The sequence below is a fragment of the Heliangelus exortis genome, chromosome 6 (assembly GCF_036169615.1).
Source record: "Heliangelus exortis chromosome 6, bHelExo1.hap1, whole genome shotgun sequence".
Classification (NCBI taxonomy): domain Eukaryota; kingdom Metazoa; phylum Chordata; class Aves; order Apodiformes; family Trochilidae; genus Heliangelus; species Heliangelus exortis.
Genome location: NC_092427.1, coordinates 31,695,384 through 31,713,751, shown reverse-complemented (window position 1 = coordinate 31,713,751; position 18,368 = coordinate 31,695,384). Strand labels below are relative to the sequence as shown.

At 47.5% G+C, this 18,368-nt stretch overlaps 1 protein-coding gene across 3 annotated transcripts in view; it reads right to left on the bottom strand.

Moving 5' to 3' along the window:
• Window positions 1–1,451: 1,451 nt before the first annotated feature.
• The window catches only part of CFAP65 (cilia and flagella associated protein 65), a 29,699-nt gene continuing 12,782 nt past the window's right edge, over window positions 1,452–18,368 (bottom strand). For 2 of the 3 annotated variants that reach the window (XM_071747667.1, XM_071747666.1), the window contains 17 exons: window positions 18,041–18,169; window positions 16,961–17,186; window positions 16,386–16,514; window positions 15,892–16,068; window positions 15,156–15,222; window positions 11,282–11,392; window positions 10,303–10,494; window positions 10,049–10,207; window positions 8,240–8,383; window positions 7,607–7,720; window positions 6,915–7,052; window positions 6,366–6,431; window positions 4,517–4,731; window positions 4,002–4,151; window positions 3,200–3,484; window positions 2,395–2,532; window positions 1,452–2,040 (listed from right to left, as the gene is read on the bottom strand). In XM_071747667.1, coding sequence (XP_071603768.1) covers window positions 2,004–2,040; window positions 2,395–2,532; window positions 3,200–3,484; window positions 4,002–4,151; window positions 4,517–4,731; window positions 6,366–6,431; window positions 6,915–7,052; window positions 7,607–7,720; window positions 8,240–8,383; window positions 10,049–10,207; window positions 10,303–10,494; window positions 11,282–11,392; window positions 15,156–15,222; window positions 15,892–16,068; window positions 16,386–16,514; window positions 16,961–17,186; window positions 18,041–18,169 — 2,477 coding nt within the window. In that variant the 3' untranslated portion in view covers window positions 1,452–2,003. The remainder of the gene's footprint in view (window positions 2,041–2,394; window positions 2,533–3,199; window positions 3,485–4,001; window positions 4,152–4,516; window positions 4,732–6,365; window positions 6,432–6,914; window positions 7,053–7,606; window positions 7,721–8,239; window positions 8,384–10,048; window positions 10,208–10,302; window positions 10,495–11,281; window positions 11,393–15,155; window positions 15,223–15,891; window positions 16,069–16,385; window positions 16,515–16,960; window positions 17,187–18,040; window positions 18,170–18,368) is intronic. The other variant, XM_071747665.1, reaches the window with a different exon arrangement.

The following is an 18,368-nucleotide window of genomic DNA, read 5'->3' as shown; positions in this document are numbered from 1 at the left end:
TAGTAGTTCTGAAACCTCTTGTTCCCTGACTCACTGTTGCTGAAGGCACTGTCTCAGGGCTCTCTCCTACCAGAGAGACACTAATCAGAGAAATTAACTTACCTCTGATGGTGCTCCAAATGACAAGTACAGTGTGAGTTCTGTCTCCTGCAGGTTCAGGCTCTGTTCAGCACAGGAGAGTGGGGAGGACAGGAGCTTTAATGACAAAACTCATTCCCTGAGCACGTCTGCACTCAGGCTCCATCCATTAGCTCTTGGGGTTTACACCCAACTAACATAGAGCATTTCCCATGGTGACCCATCTGTCTCAAAAGGCAGAGGTGTTAGTGGTGATGCAGTCCAGAGAACATCATCAGATCATGTTGTAGGTCTGAGGATGGACAAACTCACCGATCCTGTCTCTGCTGCTCCAGTGCTGGCCCTGCTGTGCTGCAACGGTGAGGACAACGGTGAAGTTCCTGACCCTGCCATTTGAGAAGCCTGTCACGGGACTACAGATCATCTGTAGTGGGAAAACTCTAGGGAGGATCTTGGACTGGGCAGAGTCATCCCAGTGGACAGAACAGCCAGGGCCTACTGTGCCTTGGGATGGGGAGGAAGGAGGTGGTACCCCATCACCTGGTCAGCACTAGCAGAAGCCCGGAGGAAGACATAAAACCTGCTGTGATGTAGGAGTGCTAGGGAGGAAAGAGAGGGGTCTGCATTTCTCATGAGAAGGATCCAGGACCCATGTGAAGGCCCAAGGCATCCAGAATGAGCTCAGGAGCCAGCAGTGCGTTTGCTCTATCTGACAGCAGGAACAGCTTGGCCCTGGGGCTTAGTAAGAGTTACACACGTCTGGCTCCTGTACGGAGCAGAGCACTGGGGTTGTGGTGGGAGAGCTGCAGCACCACTAGCTGCATCTAGCAGCAGCAGGCATCTGCCCTCTGCCAAATGGCAAAACCCCCCTGCAGATCCTCATGGTCTTCTCTTGGGCTGCAAGGGGAGAAGGTACAGCTCTTGGCTGGGCACTGGGAACACAGGACAAGAAGGTTTAGAGGAGGACACTAGCAGCACCCCCACCAGAGCAGGGTGGCTGTGTGAGCTGTGTGAGCTGTGTGTAGCAGAGCCCGTAGCAGGGCTGCAAAAGAGTGGAGATACTGCAATCCCAACCCCGCTGCTTGGCAGAGCCAGCCTGCAGCCTCTGCCAGGCAGCAGGCAGCCAGTGCCCAGCATCAGCTGCAACTCCACGCTGGCACCTGGGATTTATCACAACTAATACTGCCACCTCCTGGCTGTGACAAGCCCCGCTCCTTCACGATGACACCCTCTCGCAGCCTCTCGGACCCCTGTTGCCAGGCCAAGGCTCAAAGCATCCCCTTCCCCAAGTGACAGCCCTGCAGTTTGAAAAGGGGAGAGCTTGTCCAGAGCTCTCAAATCCAGACGCATCGATTACATGTGTTAAACGCCGGTGCCTGTGTAACCAGAGGCCAAGCTGCTTTTATTGGGCTGCAAAGTGTGCTTGATGGTGTGACAGCTGCACTCTCAGGCTGGCTTGCTGTATGTGGGACCTGCAGCAGCCACTGGAGCAAGAAGGGGAGGAAGATTTAGTGCCTGTGTCTTATTGGTGTGTGCAGGGGCTCAGCATCACAATGCCCATCTGTCAGTCCTTTCTCAGCTACAGTTTAAAGGAGATTCCACTCCTCTCCCAGATGGTACAGACTGGAGACAGTGAGAACAATCACAGAGGTTGTCCACATGCTCCCAGTAGCACAGAGGTTCTTTTCCAGTGGTGTGGCCAGCCACAGGGAGAAGACATCTCATGAACTCTGCTGTGGAGTTGCCAGAGGATTCAGATTGGAGCTGAGGATATAATCAGGACATATCTCCTCAGAGGCAGCCAGCAAGCTGAGCACAGGTCATTGTGTGGGAGGACTGGAGTGGCTCTGGACGTCATAGGGACAGGATCGAGAGTGGAAACAGTTGGTGTCCTTAGAGAGCTCAAGCAGCACAGTGGCCAGCAGTTATGATCTTGAGGGTGTGGATGCTGGACTGGTGATTCTGAAGAAGAAGAGATTGCTTTTGGGGTGGGGAAACTGCTGCTTTCCCCCAGCTAATCACATCTCCCCAAGGGATCACATGGAACACCCAATCATCCATCTAGGCAAGACTCCTGTAGCTCTGGAGATGACATCTCCATCCAAAAACCATCTTCCATCCTCTCCCAATCCCACCTCCCTCCCACAAGAAGGGGCAGAAGCTTTGGGAGTGGATTCCCCCTTTTGCACAGGCAGCTCTGGCACTGGTAGGCAGTGATCCAGCTAATCCGTGTGTTCTAGAAGATGGGCTGTGCTTTAGCCTGACATATTAAGGACAGGTCCTGCCCCTCACCACAGCACAGATACACTCTGCTACCTTTGGGAATGGCGGCGGGGTAGAGGAATGACCCTGGCCCGGGCTGTCAGCACCACCGTCCCAGAGCTGGCTTCCATCAGGATATTCTGCAGTATGTTTTCCAGCACCTCCTCCACGAGGTTCCCAAAGGCTGGCTGCCTGGAGGGGCAAAAGTATAGGCAGAGAACAGGAAGTAGATAATGTGTACTGCTTGCTGTCTGTTCCCAGGAAACATCAAGCACAGCAGGGGAGTCAGGAACACACTGTTCCTGACACACTGAGGCAAATAAACCAGACTTGAGCAATGTGGTGCTGACCCATCTCTCAGAACTGCCACCAGCTGGCATCAGACCTCAAACTTGGACAGAGCTGGGTGACTGTGGTCATACTGGTTTCTCCCTCCAACCTGTGGTGCAGTTACTACCTGTGAATACGTCTGTGGCCTGCTGCAGTGTGCAAGGATATAGACACAGGCAAGGTGATGAAATACTGCAGTGAAAATAAAAGATAAGGTAAGCCCACACTGTTGTCTGCCTGATACAGCTGGGATTGCTGGAGCGTAAAGCAGACTTCACTCACTGCCAGCATCCTGGCATTGCCCATGGCTCAAGCCCAAAATGCAGCAAACCTGCACTCTTCATAAACTACACTTGGGTGAAGGGGAGTAGGTGGGCTAGCAGCAATTCCCACCCAGATCCTACTTAGCATTCCAGCAGAAATGCTGCAGGGATGAAGGAGAAATGGGTTTCTGGCCAGGCAGTGTGCTGCCATGGCTCTTCTGCCTGTGCAGCTCTTGCCTTTTTTTTATGTGTGAGTTCTTTCTTACCTCCTGAGCATCTTCTTAGTCTCCCTCAACTGCTCATAGTGAGAAAAATCCCAGAATTCTGGCAAATAATTGTCGGGAGAGGTTTCCTGCTTCATTTCTTTCCTCTCTCTATCCTCCTCAGGGTAAGGATCTGGCAAATCAGACACCCTGGAGGGGATCGTGGAGCACTGTCTCCTGTCCTGGAGCTCTGGTGACTCTGCACACTGGAACTGGGAAAAATATGGAGTGGGCTCATCCAGGCACCTTTTCACTGCTTCATGGAAGTGGGTATCCTCTAGGACGTCACTGAGAGGAGGAAAATAAGAGATGAGTACCAGAAAATCAGGTATCTGTATGACCCCAGAGGATCATTGCAAATCAGAAGAAAATTCTGACTGATGTCAATGTTTAATCTGCCCATTCTAGTTTTCAGCACCCAAGGGAGGCAGGAAGATGGCTTGAGCTAAGGAAACTACCTTTGCATGTACACTCCTTATGTACATTTCTGCAGCTGACAGAGAAAATAGGCAAATCTTAGTGCAGCCTGTTCCAAGATCACGGCAGGCAGAGTGCTCTGGTTCCTGGGCAGTGACACTGTTCTCTATGCAGAGATGGGCCCAGCCCCTTGCTAGGGAGCAAGAACCCTGCCTTTGGCTGTCACACCAGGACTCCAGAGCTTGTAGTGTCCAGGGCAGGCTGGATCACTCGCTCTGGTGCAGAAGGAGTGCACAGACTCCTGACATTAGTAGGAGGCTGGCCATACTGCACTCAATCCCCTGCAGGACAGGGGCTGCAAACTCGGTGAGGGTGAAGTGACACATACCTTATGACACCTCTGAGTACATCAGTCACTATCTGCAACTCCCGTTTGGAAGCAGCAGCCAGAGACAGCAGATTGGGGTCCTTGTCCATCCTGTCTCTCTCCCTGCTCCAATCCACAAACTTGCTTTCTGAGGGCAGGTTGGTGAAAGGGCTGGGAAAGAAGGAGTTGTCCTGTCAGTGGCAGCACTACTGAATGGAGCTACCAAAGACCTGCACTCCATGGCTGAGCAGCAGCGTTGCAGACAAGGGGTGCAGAGAACTGGGGAAGGAGTGGGAGCTGCTGCATTTGAGATAGCAGCAGAGACACTGGCATAAGAGAGGACCACTGAGCTCTTGACAGTATCTCTTTTTTGAGGGAGGGAGAGAAACAAGTCATGTCAGATAATTCCAGGGAAAACAAGGCACTTCTTGCCTAATACTGAGGCACTGAAGAGAAGCAGAGCAGAGCTCCAAGTTCAGTGCATGGGCAGCCCTGGCTCAGATGAAGATGCTAATCCAAAAAACTGGATCTCTTACCGAGATGGGAAGTATTTGGGGAACTCCAAAGGGAAGTTGGTGAAGAAGTCCTCAATACAGTAGGACCTGCCTGTCACACCAAGGTGTAAGAGGATGGGCTTTGGAGGCTCTGGTTTGACCCACACCCAGGTGGCTGCTTTGTCCAACAGCATCCTCCTCTGCAAGTGTCCAGCCGGCAGATTTGGCTCAGCATGGTTTTTAATAGGGGGTAATGTCTGTTGGAGAGAAAGAAATGGCATGTACTTAGTTGCTCCTTTGGGCACAGGTAGGCTGGTACAGGTGTGAGCATAGGCATGAAACCTGGAAAGCCCAGCAGCCACGTCCACGAGATCCTGGGCAGGAGACAGCCTCAAAATGATCTTGGCACTAAAATACCACTATCTGGCACAAGCATCTATGCTAGAAATCAGGTCTGCTCCCTCCTCACTGACTCATGCATCAGCCATTAGTGTCAGCAGGGCTTCAGGTCTCCCCAGGGCACTCAGGGCTATTGTACTCTTATCCATCCCTGTGGAACTCTGGGAGATCATCTCTGCTCTTCTAAGCACACCAGAAATGCTGTAGAAGAGATGATAGGTATGCATGTGGAAATTGTCCCCTGAGCCTAGATGGAAGCCAGGAACTAACACCAATCACACTTCATGAGCCAGTTTGGGATTGCATTACCAGCAGTCAATCTGGGGGAAGTTTGTTAGGGCAGTAGTTCAGCAGCCTCAGCCAGAAGGACACCACTCAACTCTGGAGAAGCCCTCAGACATCAGGGGATTTCAGTGACCTTTGAGATACAGATGTCCAGCCTCTGGGAATGAGGCCAGCAGCCTTCACCACTCCTGACACAGACACAGTGGGTGACTGCAGGCTCCAGACTGTCACTAGGAGCTAAAAACTTAGAGAACTAGGTGAAGCTGTTTTAACATTTCCCCAACCATCCTTATGTTCATCCCAGTGAATGCCTCCATCTGCACAACTGATCACATCTAACAGCACAGGGGAGAATGTCCAAGCTAGAGGTGCCCCGACAATTGCTGGGACAGTTCAGGGCATGCAGAGGCACTCTGCAGGGTTCCAGAAGCACTGCTACAGCCTCACTACACTGACAGTCTCAAGATAAGCTGTGTCTCCTGGCCAAGTCAATCTGCTCAGGCTCAGTCTCAAGTCAGCTCTCCTTGATCCTTCCAGAGCTTGGGTTAGCTCATTCTCCACAAACCCTGTCATCCCCACAGCATGTCCTGCTGATGGCTGTAGACACACCATGGCTTTGTCTTTGGGCCCAGCCAGTTCTGCAGAGCATTCACTGGGACACTGTCTTCACCTTGCCACCACTGCTGTAAAAATCTGTCTTTTCCAGCAGTGCAACCCTGAGGGGAAACAGAGGTAAACCTGGCAAATTGAGCTTTAAATGCACTTAAATAAAGGCAGTTGCCTGCAGCTTCTCCTGAGGCAGAGAGCACAGCTCTTGTAGTGGTGAAAACAAAGTCTGCACCATGTCACACATGGGTCTTGCACCTTTCCATCGTGGCACACATTCTGTTGTGGCCCCAGTGTGAAACCAGTCCAGGTACCAACTGCCCTACCCATGTGCATCTTTTCCTCCTTTTCTCCAGTCATGGGTGCACATTTGGTTTCAATTTCACTTGCTGTTCACCTCAGCTGGAAAGTTACAGCCCACAGGACACAGCCAGAAAGTCTGATTCTTCTGGCTCCTCCAAACAGTCTGTCTCCCAAAGCCTTGAAGCTACAAATCCTTCTGTACTCTCTGCCCAGGCTCCCACGCTGTGATATCCAGCATCTGTCTCTTTTCTAAAGCAGTCAGTTTGATTCTACTATGGGTGAGACAGGCCTGACTTACCTTGTATTTCCTGATCACAGCTGAGGATTCAGGAAGATTTTCTGTCTCAGCAGAATCTGATGACCTCTGAAAAGAAAAATAAAAAATGAAAAAAGAGAGAAAGAGAAACTGTCATGTAGGAAAGATATGGAGCAGAACAAGACTCCAGTATTTTGTTTTACTTTGTCCCAGCCTAGAGTCAATGATCTCATTCTCCTATTCTTCACTCAGGCCACATTCTCCCTGATAGTTACACATTTCTCTCCAGTGTTTATTCATGGTTAAAAACCCAACCATCAGTTTCCAAAGCCACTGGCTTTGTTCTTCTGAAGGCTTCTCATGCACTTCCAAATTTCAGATGATCAGTAGTGATTTCAGAGTTTGTAAGGTGATTCTTGGATAGCAACCAAGATCTCATTTTCCATTATCCACAGAATAGCTACAAGATCTTGAGCAGATCAGAGCCTCATGTCCTCTTATCAACTTGCCTAGATTTTCTTAAAGAACGTTTCTTGTTGACATTGGCTGCTGTTCTGAGCTAAGATGATGTAAAGGTCTGGCAGCACTTACTCCCACAGGTGACTTTAGTTTCTTCTTAGTTCCAAGGTCCTTCTCTGTGATGGTGAATTCCACAGCCTGCCGTTCCTTCTCCTTTTCCCACTCCTGCAGCTCCCTCTCATACTGATCCAGGGACTCCTGGATATATACCTAGGAAGCAAACAATGAGTGAAGGGAGCAGGGCTAGGAAGAAGCTGCAAATAACACAGTCTCAGGCTCAAGTCCATGACTGTCACCAATTCCTCTCTTCTAGGAGGTCCCAAGCAGAACCCCACTCCCTTCCATGTCTTCCAGTGGCAGGGATGCAGACAACACCTGGAAAGTGTCCAGAGGGACATAACTGCAAGTCTGTGCCCCACTAATATTAAAGAAGCAAGTCTTGCTTTTTACAGTTATTTAAGTCTCTGAATCCATAGGAAGCCAGTACCATTCAAGCTGTGACTTCCAGTAGCTAGGTACAACTCACAAAGCCACAGTTGCACAATTGCACCTCATCTAGGGAGCCATACAGACAGAGAGACACTTAAAGCATCAGGAGAGATGAAGGTCGGTATCTTCAGGAATGAGAAGTGCTACTCAGCATTACAGAGCAAAGGATTCTTTCAACTGTAAGCAGCAGGCAGCTGATTTCTGGGGCCAACCATTTGGAAACTGCAGTGACATGCCCAGGTGACAGTAATATACAGGTACCTCTAGGGTCTCACCTCACACACCAGATCTGTGCTCCAGACAGAAGCACTCAAAGGCTGCAGCGTGATGAAGCAGGGGATGCTCTCTCCAGGCTGCACAACCCCTGACTTGGGAGCAATCTGCAATACCTGGGGAAAAAAACACCAAACAAGCCACAGAGGTGCTGCTTCATTGTCCTTGGACCTTTTTATGTTCTTTGAATTTGCAGGAAACACAAAATTATTTGACTTCTCTCCCCTTCCCTTCTCAGAGGTATGTGGTATGAGGAACATGCAGGTGATGTATTCAAACAACCATGGACTTTCCTAGCAGACAAGGTTCTGAGGTTCATTATCACATCCTGTAGTTCCAGGTTCATGTACCCTCACTGAAGTCTTCAGATTCCCCTTCTGAATTCCTATTCCTATATCCTATCCCCCCTATCCTAACCCTTGCCTTCACTTTCCTCTGCCCTTACGTTTCATCAGCTACTGAAAAAGCCAATTTCCTAGGATCATTTCTGCATGTCTGATTTAAGGGCTGGACTTGATGATCACTGAGGTCCCTTCCAACCCAGCCAGTTCTATGATTGTAAATGGAGTTGTAAGGGCTTTGAATGGTACAACAGAGACAGGCAAGAAGGCTGTAAAGGAAAGAGGAAGACTCACCCTCTCATCTTCACAAGTGCTTATCCACCAGGCAAATCTAATAGTGTTGCTCTCCAAGATATTGCTGAGAAAGACAAGTCGCCTGGCTTCAGAGCAGTTTGGCATATTTCCAAAGCAAATCCTGTGGTGTGACAAGGTGGCTGCCTGCAGGAAGCAAGATGAAACCATGAGGAAAAGTAGGGAAGAAAGATGGATGTGACCATTGGGAAAGGGCTGTCACACAGTCTTCTTTAAGTTACCCAGCAACTCATAGATAATATTTGTCATTTGCCTTTACTGTAACAACTGAAGGGTATGTTAAGAATTCTCTCATTTTTGCTCTTGTTTCAATGACTTTTTACAGCAAGAGGGCAGTTCCGTTGCAGTGGGATTGAATGAGCAATGAATAGAACATAAGACTGGTGCTGGGGCAGGATAGGATCCAGCAGCACAGAGAACCAGTAGCACCCAGATCCTCTCTGCATCACCTGCAGAATAGGACTTTTCCTACTTCAGATGTGAAACACAAGGTGTGTGCCAATGCAAAATCCTCATCAACCTGAACATGAGTTTTGGTTCACCACTAGTCTGTCCCATTCTCCAGGCAAAGTGCAAACTCTAATTAATTACACTGACCATTAGAGAAGCTAATGACACTGTGTTACAAACAACAGAGGCTTGTGGAATAGCATCAGTGTTGGCAACTTGAAACAGGTTTTTAATAATCTTCTCTTTGTTGTACCCAGGAATGCAGTAGCCCTGCTGGAAGCCAAAGAGCCTATGTATCTGTGTCTGGGCTCCAAGGTAGGCATACTAAAGTCTGACAGGATGAATCCTTTACCTGGCTGGAGTGTGCATCTGTTGATGCTGTTTAATTCTGATTCACTACAGTGGGGTCTCTGGATAAGTTTAACAACAGACAGGCCAGGCTGGAGGGCCAGTTGTAGCCAGGTCAAACAAGCTCCTGGAGCCATCAACGGGTCAAACAAGTGCATTCCTCAGGATGTGCCTGAATTAGTGATCATCCTGCAGTTTGTGTTCAGGTTATGAATCACCTGAATTTGTCTGTGAAATGGTGTCAACCAAGTCTTGATAGAGATCTTAGAGCAGCCTTCCAGTACCTGAAAGGACTACAGAAAAGCAGGGAAGGGGGGGGGGGGGGGGGGGGAAATTGAGGGGATTTTTACAAGGGCATGTAGCAATAGGACAAGGAGGGGAATGCTTTTAAACTGGGTAGATTTAGATTAGGAGGAATTTCTTCCCTGTGAGGGTGGTGGCACACCAGCAAAGGTTGCTCAGAGAAGCTGTGGCGGCCACCTCCCTGGAAGTGTTCAAGACCAGGTTGGATGCAGCTTGGAACAACTTGGTCTAGTGGAAGGTGTCCCCACCCATGGAAAAGGAATTGGAACAAGATGATTCTTAAGGTCCCTTCCAATCCTAACCAGACTATGATTCTATACCAGGAGTATAACAGTCTTTTTGTCAGTGCATTACCAAAGCAAAAGGTGTTGCAGCTGCAAATGAGAAAGGTATCATCTCTAATGGGGAGTAACTTTCAATAGAAAATTTTGAGTGTGAACAAACTCCAAAGTTTTTTGATTCTAATAGCAGTCAAAACCAAGTTGGAAGGAAGGCACCTCTCTTAGAACAACTGTATTTACCACTTAGACTCTAAATGACCAGCCTGGAAGGGAAATATCTTGCTCTATATCATGGCAAACAAACTTCTGCAACACAAACCACTGCTAGATGGAGCCACTCACATAATTCAGTCTCTGAAACATATTTCTGGACTGACGATATTGCTCATATCAGTGTACCTGGACTTACCTGCCCAGGAACAGTTAGCTTGGTAGAACCTGGACAGACTGAAGGAGACAAAGCTTCATTGGATGTGGCAGTCTCTCCTACAGTATTCGGATCATAGCCTGCTCCCTGGAAGGTGATCAGAGCTGATTCACCCTCCAGGATGTAGATGGGAACATCAGCCTGCCTTGGACAAGATCAGCCATTGGTAAGTAAAGAATTTTACACACAAAACAACAGAAAGAAACAGTTTCTGCCAGTCTTTAGAAGAGTCTTACCGAGTACATTCTAGCTTCCAGTGGTGAGAAGACCCACTCAATGAGGCCTGTTTTGCCAGCGGGGATTTCTCCTCTGGGAGTTAAGCAGACAAACACAGAATGCTGAAAATTCTCCTCCTGGATCCTCATGATGTTGTCCTGCTGAACCTCAAACTTCACAGGCACAGAGCCTCCATTGTAGAGTTCATAAATCTGAAGTGAGTCAGAGAAAGCAGTGCTTATTATACCATGCACAAGTTAAACTAGTTAACATTTCCCCAGAGGACTCTGATAAGCATTAATAATTAATTAGTCAGCTTGTCTCTAAGAATAAGGAGACCTCATAGTGTCAGGATTTATCACTGAGGCTCAGATAGGAGTCTGTGCTGAAGTGTTATCACTGCACATGTACATTGATAACTGCAGTGCCTCACCAAGTGGTGCTCTGCAAATTCAGTCTAGGAGAAAATTAATACAAACTAGCTAAAGGGATCACTGTAAAGAGGATTACTTGAAATGCAAAAGCACTCGTATTAAAGTGATCTTAATTCAATTCAGACTTATTCCTTTCCTGAGTAAATTAGGCAGAACAGAATCAAAGCTGTCTTTTTGCTGAATAAGTGTTTAAGGAAGTTTAATTAATTTACTAAAAAATTAATTAGGATTTATTTTCACAGTGCCTGGAGCAGCTAGACAAGTTTTCACTCAGATCCTATTCAAGAAAATAAGGGAACAGCCCAGCACACCTCATAAGCATTCTGCCTAAAATCAAAGCCAAATCTTATCAAACTGGAGATGGTGAGAGGTATTTTCCCTGCTGCCATCCCAGCAGCCATTTCTAGGCTCCACCTAGTACTTGTCTTAAAATTTTGCTGTGATGCTTTCCTATGGAGGCCATTCTGTTTCCTGGGAAATGCTTCAGACACTGTAAGTCCTTAGGACACAGTAGCACCAGCACCTTCCCTCCATTCACTCTTGGGTTTGGGCCCAAGATGCTCACCTGTGTGGGAGGGTGGGAGGTCCCAATGGCAATGGGTGTGAAGAGGTGCTTGGTCGATGCAAAATGAACGTACCGCTGGTTCTGCTCTACCGTCACGCTGCTGAAGTTCAGCTACAATGGAAAGAAACACTGTCACTTTCTCACAGGGTCTTCATCACATCACTAACAACTGCACAAAAACCGAAGGATTTTGCAAGCTGAGACAACAGAGTTACAGGTTTAAGCTGGAAATATCAGGAGAGTGTGTCCTAAAAAAAGGCAAGGAAATGTAGAGCCAGCTCAACTGCTGGCTCTACTCTGAAAGTTTTGCATCATGTTTCTGCCTGCTATGTCAGGCACCAGCCTCAGTGTTTCTCTTTGCAAATATATGGTTGAAATCCTCCATGAATGGAAATGTCTGGACTATACAGTGCAGCTGGACAGTGTGCAGCTGTGACAGCCAAATCCTTTGGAAAGACAGTATTTTAATATATTTAGTAATTTAAGTAATGGCCTCCTCTTGAAAAGGGCTATCTGAATGTCCTCACCCTGCAAGATGTCCTGTTCTAAGAATATGTCTAATAGTCCAAAAGCTACAAGAAGACCCTGGCTGAATTCTAAGTGATCAGGTAATGATTAGAAGTACCCTGAATGAAGGGAGACTTAGAAAGCTATTTAATGGAAATGCACAGGATTCTGTGTTTTAAGAAGACTGCAATCAGCCTGAAGATGGTGATTTTCTGCAGGATCAGCCCAAAGTACCCCTGAGCTATCTATCTAGAGTCAGAGGCTGCAAAGCCATCACAGAGCTAGTAATGTCTCTGCATGGACCAAAGGGAGCTAAGTTGCAGTTCTCAATTGCCTAAGTGTAAAGCATGGCTGTATTTCATATGCACATGCAGAAGATGGAGAGGATGTTTGTGATGGTGATGGATGCCTTGGACAGTAACCTGCAGGAGATACTGTATCAGCAGCTAAAAAAAGAGCAGAGAATGCCAATTCCTCCAAAACAACCTGTTCCAGTTCAGCTCCACAAGGAAAATGAGGAGGGAGAGATGACTAGAAATAGTCCTGACAAAGTTCCACATAGGATCTTTTCACATCACTATAGGAGCATCCAGCCTCCTGAGGGTTTTAGCAAGTCAGATGAAGTGCAGATAGAAGGACACAAGCTGGCACTTTCAAACTGCAAAGGAAGAAGGGGTAGGAATCTTTCTGAGGTTTAGGAGTGAAACAACCATTTATTTCATCTGAGTTAAAAAGCCAGCTTGGATTCCACCAGACCACAGCAGCCAAGAAAAAAGTGTCACCAGTTTCCAGAGACACAGGATGCAATAATTAGAGGACTATCAGACAAATGGAGAAAAGTGAAGACCTGCTGCAATCAGTTCTCCTTCCAGAGTGCATAGACTTTATCTCACAGTTACGACTTAAGGCATGAGAGGACAGAGATGCCAGAATCCCCCAGGAGGAGAGCTGCCTGGAGAAGATGTGCTGCAGGCGACAACATCTCACAATACCTAATTAGCAGCTATGATGCAAAGTGCAAACAGCTCCAATTTATACTGTGTGCTCAAGAACTCTCCACAGCATCCAGCCCTTCTCTCCAGTGAGTTGTGGGAAGCAGTCTGCCTCATTCAGCAACACCTGCAGCTGTCGGGGCTTTTTGTACTAAAACTGCTGAGGGCAGCAGATTCTGTCTGGCCAAACTACCCTGGAGCTCTGAGAAAAAGGTCATAGCTCCACTCTTACAGGTCTGCTTTGGTAATGAGGCAAAGGATAACCTGGAAGAGCATGAAGCATTGGAAGGCTGTTTCCCTCCTGCACAAGGAAGTGGGTAGCACCCAAATGCCAGAGAAGTTTCATCCTGTGGCCAGAAGAAGTTGCCAATGGGAAATCAGTGTTTTTTTTTTCAGAACACCTAGAAATCCAGTCATCTCAGGACTGAACAGCGGCCACTAAGTGGGGAAGAGAGAGTTCTGTTGGGAAAGTGGAGGTCAAAATCTGTTCACATGGGTATAGTCATCAGAGAGGTGAGTTTGGACCCCTCAAAAAATCCTGCATTGGCTTGCAGCTGGCTGACATCACCATTCTGAAGCCAGGAAATATGCAGTTTTACAGAATGACCAAGCAATAACCTAGCCTGATGGTCTCCACCTTTGCTTATTGTTGCTTTCCCGTATTTCCAAAGCCTAATTTTTGGTCCACCATTATGGCACTTTAGTTCCTTGAGGTTAGCACATATTCTGTACATTTCATCAGATTCCCAGGTGAGAATCTATTCAACCCTGGTTTGTGAGCTTGCTTAGAGCATTGTCTGCTTCAGGGACTGTCAGCTCTGTGTTCTTCATGCTGTGACTGAGAGGAAAGAAGGCACAACTCCTTGATTTCCTTCTCTGTGGAAGAAGAAGCCTCCTCCACTCCTACTTTCTGATACTAGCACTTCAGTACTGGTACTCTGTGTCCCTGCAGGTTTTGAACACCTGCAGCCTTCCAGGTCTCTGGACCTCCAAGGCACCCAGGGGTCTTTTATCATTCCAAGGGCCTCCCATACTTTTTCAGCCTCTTCTGTAGTGATAGCATGAAATAGGATGGTGGCATCTGGTAGCCACCAAAGCCACTGGCTATGTGGTAGAAGAGGATAGGTGCCCAATAGGCTTCTGGTGCTCCAAACCCTATTCCCTCACTGGCCAGCTGGTGGAATAATCACATCCACTCTCAGGATTGTGCCATGCAGGCAGAGCACAGGGAGTCTGTCCAAGGGCTTTGAGGAAGGCACAGTTAAGCCACTGTTTGAACAGCTTGGTCAAAGGGTTGGATTTTCAGCTGACAACAGTCCTGAAAGAAAAGAAAAATAAAAGAGATGTGTGAACACAATGGTCTCATAGGAAACTTCAGAGACAGACAGGAAGGCTCAGCTGGGCATGAGCTGTGCCCGGCAGAGCACAAGGTGACTTTGACTCTAACTGACAGTCTGAGAGAGGGGGACAGAAAGAAATCAGTTCCAAGCCTGAGGAAATGCTCAGGGAAAAAAAGACAACAGGTCAGATCTGGGATGCTCGAGCAAGCAGTGAAGCAGGAAGAATGAGTTGGAAGCATCTCCACTCTTGGCAAGGAGAAATAAGTGGGTGGACAAAGGCATCAGGGCTGCAACGAGAGCAGCCAACCAGGAATGCAGGGAGTAACTTCTGGGCCTGGGGAAGCAGCAGCCTCTCTACCTCCAGAGCTGGAGGATGCTCTGCCAACCAAACCTTTGCCAACATGTGTATCTCCAAACTGCAGCCAGTGCTGGTGGTACTTTTGGAGAAAAGCACATTCCAGGGGGGGCTTGAAGAGCATAGAAGGCTGATGAGATGGAGAGATTCAAGAAAGCTGCATATGAGAGAAGTGGGATGGTCTGCAGAGCTGAAATCTGGGATCAGTGCATGGAAGAACTCACAGTGAAGCAGATGAAATTCAGGGAAGCGAGCTGACAAATCCTATCCATGAGATATACTTCAGTGTGGAAAGCATGCAGGAACTGTAAAACCCTGGAAGGCTGGTTTGGACTTGAAGTTTGTTTGAAGGAGGACACAATTCTGCACTAACACCACCAATAAAATTAAAATATTAATAATAGCAATTAAAAATATTCCATTGATGTGTAAACCAGCAGATGCTACATGGAAGAGCCATTTAAACCTATGCACTGCTACATCACACTGTGCTGGAACCACAGCTTTGTCAGGATGTTGGTTTGATGTCTCTGCTTGGTCCTGTGCTCCTTACTGGCCAGCAGAGATTCCAAGGGAAGGCCACAGTCCCCTGTGTGCCATGCATCTTCTGGGGTAAACGCCTCATCATTCAGTCCTTACCTGCTGCTGCAAATGGAAGCAAGAAACAACTGCTACCTTACCAGAATCTCATGGCTGTAGGAAACCTTCAGCAGGACAGGGAGGTGGTCGGTGCCAATGAAATCATGTCTAGCAGTGCAAGAGGAGAGAGAGAGGAAAACATTAAAAACCAACCTTGTGCCCAGGGTCGCACAGTATATTAGAGACAATTCACTTCCCAACTAAAGAGTCACTGTTGCGTAAGGGCCACTGAGAGAGGGAGGGGGACAGTTGTGTTTGGGTGGGAATGACTGATACAATGTTGACTTTAGTCATATGCCAATTTAGGGACCCAAGTTTTTATGCCAAATTCATCTGAAATGCCAGTGCTTCTCAGATCAGGTCTGCTGTGAAACAGGATGTGTTCAGCTTTCTTCATACCCTCCACAGGCACACAAGAACTAGTAACTATAGCAAAGAACAAAAATAAGAACATCATTGTATTGTCCAAAACACAGAAATCTTGCACAGCATCTTGCTTGTCTCCCCAGCTGAAGGGAGAGCAGTGTCCCCAGCATGTCATGCTCAAGGCCTCTTGCCCTACAGTGTTAAAGCACATTAGCAATGTAGCCCTGAGAAGAACAAGCTTTGTGGGGTTCAGAAGCTGGACATACTCAAGTACTTCTTGCTTGCCCAACCTCTGCCAGGAAGGGGCATATGAAGGAAAAGAATCCAGCACGAAAACACAGGGGACTGATGGATGGCATGTGCTGTCATGCATGCAGCATGAGATCCTGAAGGACAGGTACTCAACATCACCTGTGTGAGAGCTGGACTGATTCCTCCTGTCCTGGAAGAAGTTTCCCTGACTTTGGAGAAATGCTGAAGAGCTGGTTATCCTGAATTCTTATCTGGTGCAGTTCCTGGGGGCTAAACTCAGCATCCTCTGCCCAGCGTTCCATGTCTATCTTCTGGTCAGAAGGAAACAAGAAGGCCCTAGGAACCAGTCAGCTGGTCAGCAACAGAGACATACAACTACCTCAGAGCCATGGCTGGCATATTGAGTCCAGTCAGGCTTAACCCTGCTGGTGGACACATCATGCTTCATCAGGTCTGATCTGCAGAAATGTCTTCAATCTCTTGTTTCCATCTCCACTCAAACCCACCAACAGATCTCAGTCACAGCTCCATAAAACAGACCACACCTACAAAATCCACCCTATTCATTTGCAAACGTCACGTTCCCTGTAAGTATTTCCATGTCCCTTGACAGACACCAGAAAAAAGGCCAAGCTCCAATAAGCACCACTTACCACTCCACAGGCACCACACCCTTGTTGGCCAGCTGGAGCATCACCAGGGTAGGCTCTGAGCCAATCGGGGCAGCCCCAAAGTCAAAGTCCAGCAGGAGAGGGGTGTACACTGGAGGGATCAAGCTTGTGCTGGTCATGGGAGAGAAAGAAGAGATTACATTGAGACAAGAGGAATGATTAGCAGGGCATGACAGGAGATAGCGTCCTTCTGCACTGGCTCTCTTCCATACAATTCTTCTCTGACCTTAAGTTGTTGGTCCTTTTGGCTGTAAGAAAGGCCTTTGAATTTTAGCTGGTTTTTATATATGCCTAATGAGAGTGAGTGGCATATGTGGAGGCTCTGAGAATCCTGCTTACTGAGGCCTCTTTTTGGCTCCTTGGTACAAGGAAGTCACTAACATACTGGAGCAGGTCCAGCAGAGGGTTGTCAAGATGGTTGAGCATGAGAACATATTTACAGGGAGCAACTGAAAGACCTGGGTTTGTTCAGCTGCAAATCAAGCCAATGACCACAGAATCTTTGTCTGTCTTGTGTGAGGGTCTGAAAGATCCTTTGAGCCACCTCCTTGTCTCACCTGTGCCTTGTGGGAACTCTGTAGGTGAGCTGGCTGGGAGTTGGATCTTGCTCCAAGTATTTATTCAGTGTATCTAATGAAAAAAGCCTCCAGAGATGCAACTTGCTGATACCACTGGCACTCCCTGCTGAACAGGCATCTGTGATGCAGAGTGTTGGGTAGACCCCTGATGCTATGATGCAGCAGAGGGACTGCTGCTCCTCTTTTGTGCTTGCAAGATCTGTAGCTTGGGAGAGAAAACCACCAAAAAGTACTCATGCACTATTAGGGGGCAGCTATCTAGGATGACAAAATGGAGAGAGACACTACCCTGACCAAAGAAAGAACAAGACTTGTACAAAGTCTTCTTATTGGCATCTTCTGAAAACCTCTAAACCACTTCTAGTTCTACCTTAACACCTGCATTTAGATGTCACCAAAAGACTAAGAATGTGGTGCTTTTAAGCAGTATGTTTACAGTGTAGTTCTGCACTACGTGAAACCCTCCATTTTTATTTAAGCCTACAGCCCAGACATTTTATGAAGTACCCCTTGTTTTCACACTCAAAAAGTCATTGAATGGTCTTGTCTCTTCCATAAAATTCATATGGCAATTCAGTACTTTCCAAGCTGGAAACTCCTTATTTAACTAATCTTTTCTTGTTCAAATCCCATTCCCCACTTCTGAACATACTTGTTGCCCCTCTCCATGCCTTTTCTTGTTCAACTGCATTCTTTCTCATATGGGGATTAATTCAGATCTACAAAAAAGATCCCAGCTGCAGAGGACTACTTGCATGAAGCTCTCAGAATATGTTTCAGACCACATTGTAAAAGGCCACCATCATGCAGAAGAGCAGGGAATCTTGTGACTACAGCAGCAGGAAGTTTGGAAGTGTCCCTGTCTGTTTCTAATGGCTCAAATATATCTAACCCCAAAAGGTGCAGCAAAAAGAACACAGAACCTGGCTCTGGTGAATTGCTCAGTTCAGAGATTTCTTCAGGCAGAACTCATGCACTGGGATCTGGGCAGATCAGCCCATTGTGGCACAGTCTGCTTGGTTGGGAGAGAATGGTTTTCCCAGAACACCCACTTCTTACCCGTGGGGGTGCAGATAGCATATTTGATTAACCAGGTGTAATGCAGCCGACGGACTAGCTTGACTGTTACTTGGACCAAAGATTTTGACCTTGCAGGAATTGTTCCTCTGGAGTGTTCCAGCTCTAGAGCTGTAGAAGAAAAGTGATAGTATGAGCTCTTGGCACCACTGCTCTCTTATACCACAAGAGTATTCTGCCAGCACACAGCTCCCCCAGCATACCTTCAGTGAAGGCACTACCCCCCATATGCCTAATCATTAGGAACAGCTTCAGTTATTGAAGGTGGGATTCCCAGACTACAACCGTAGACAGCTCCATGGGAGTACCC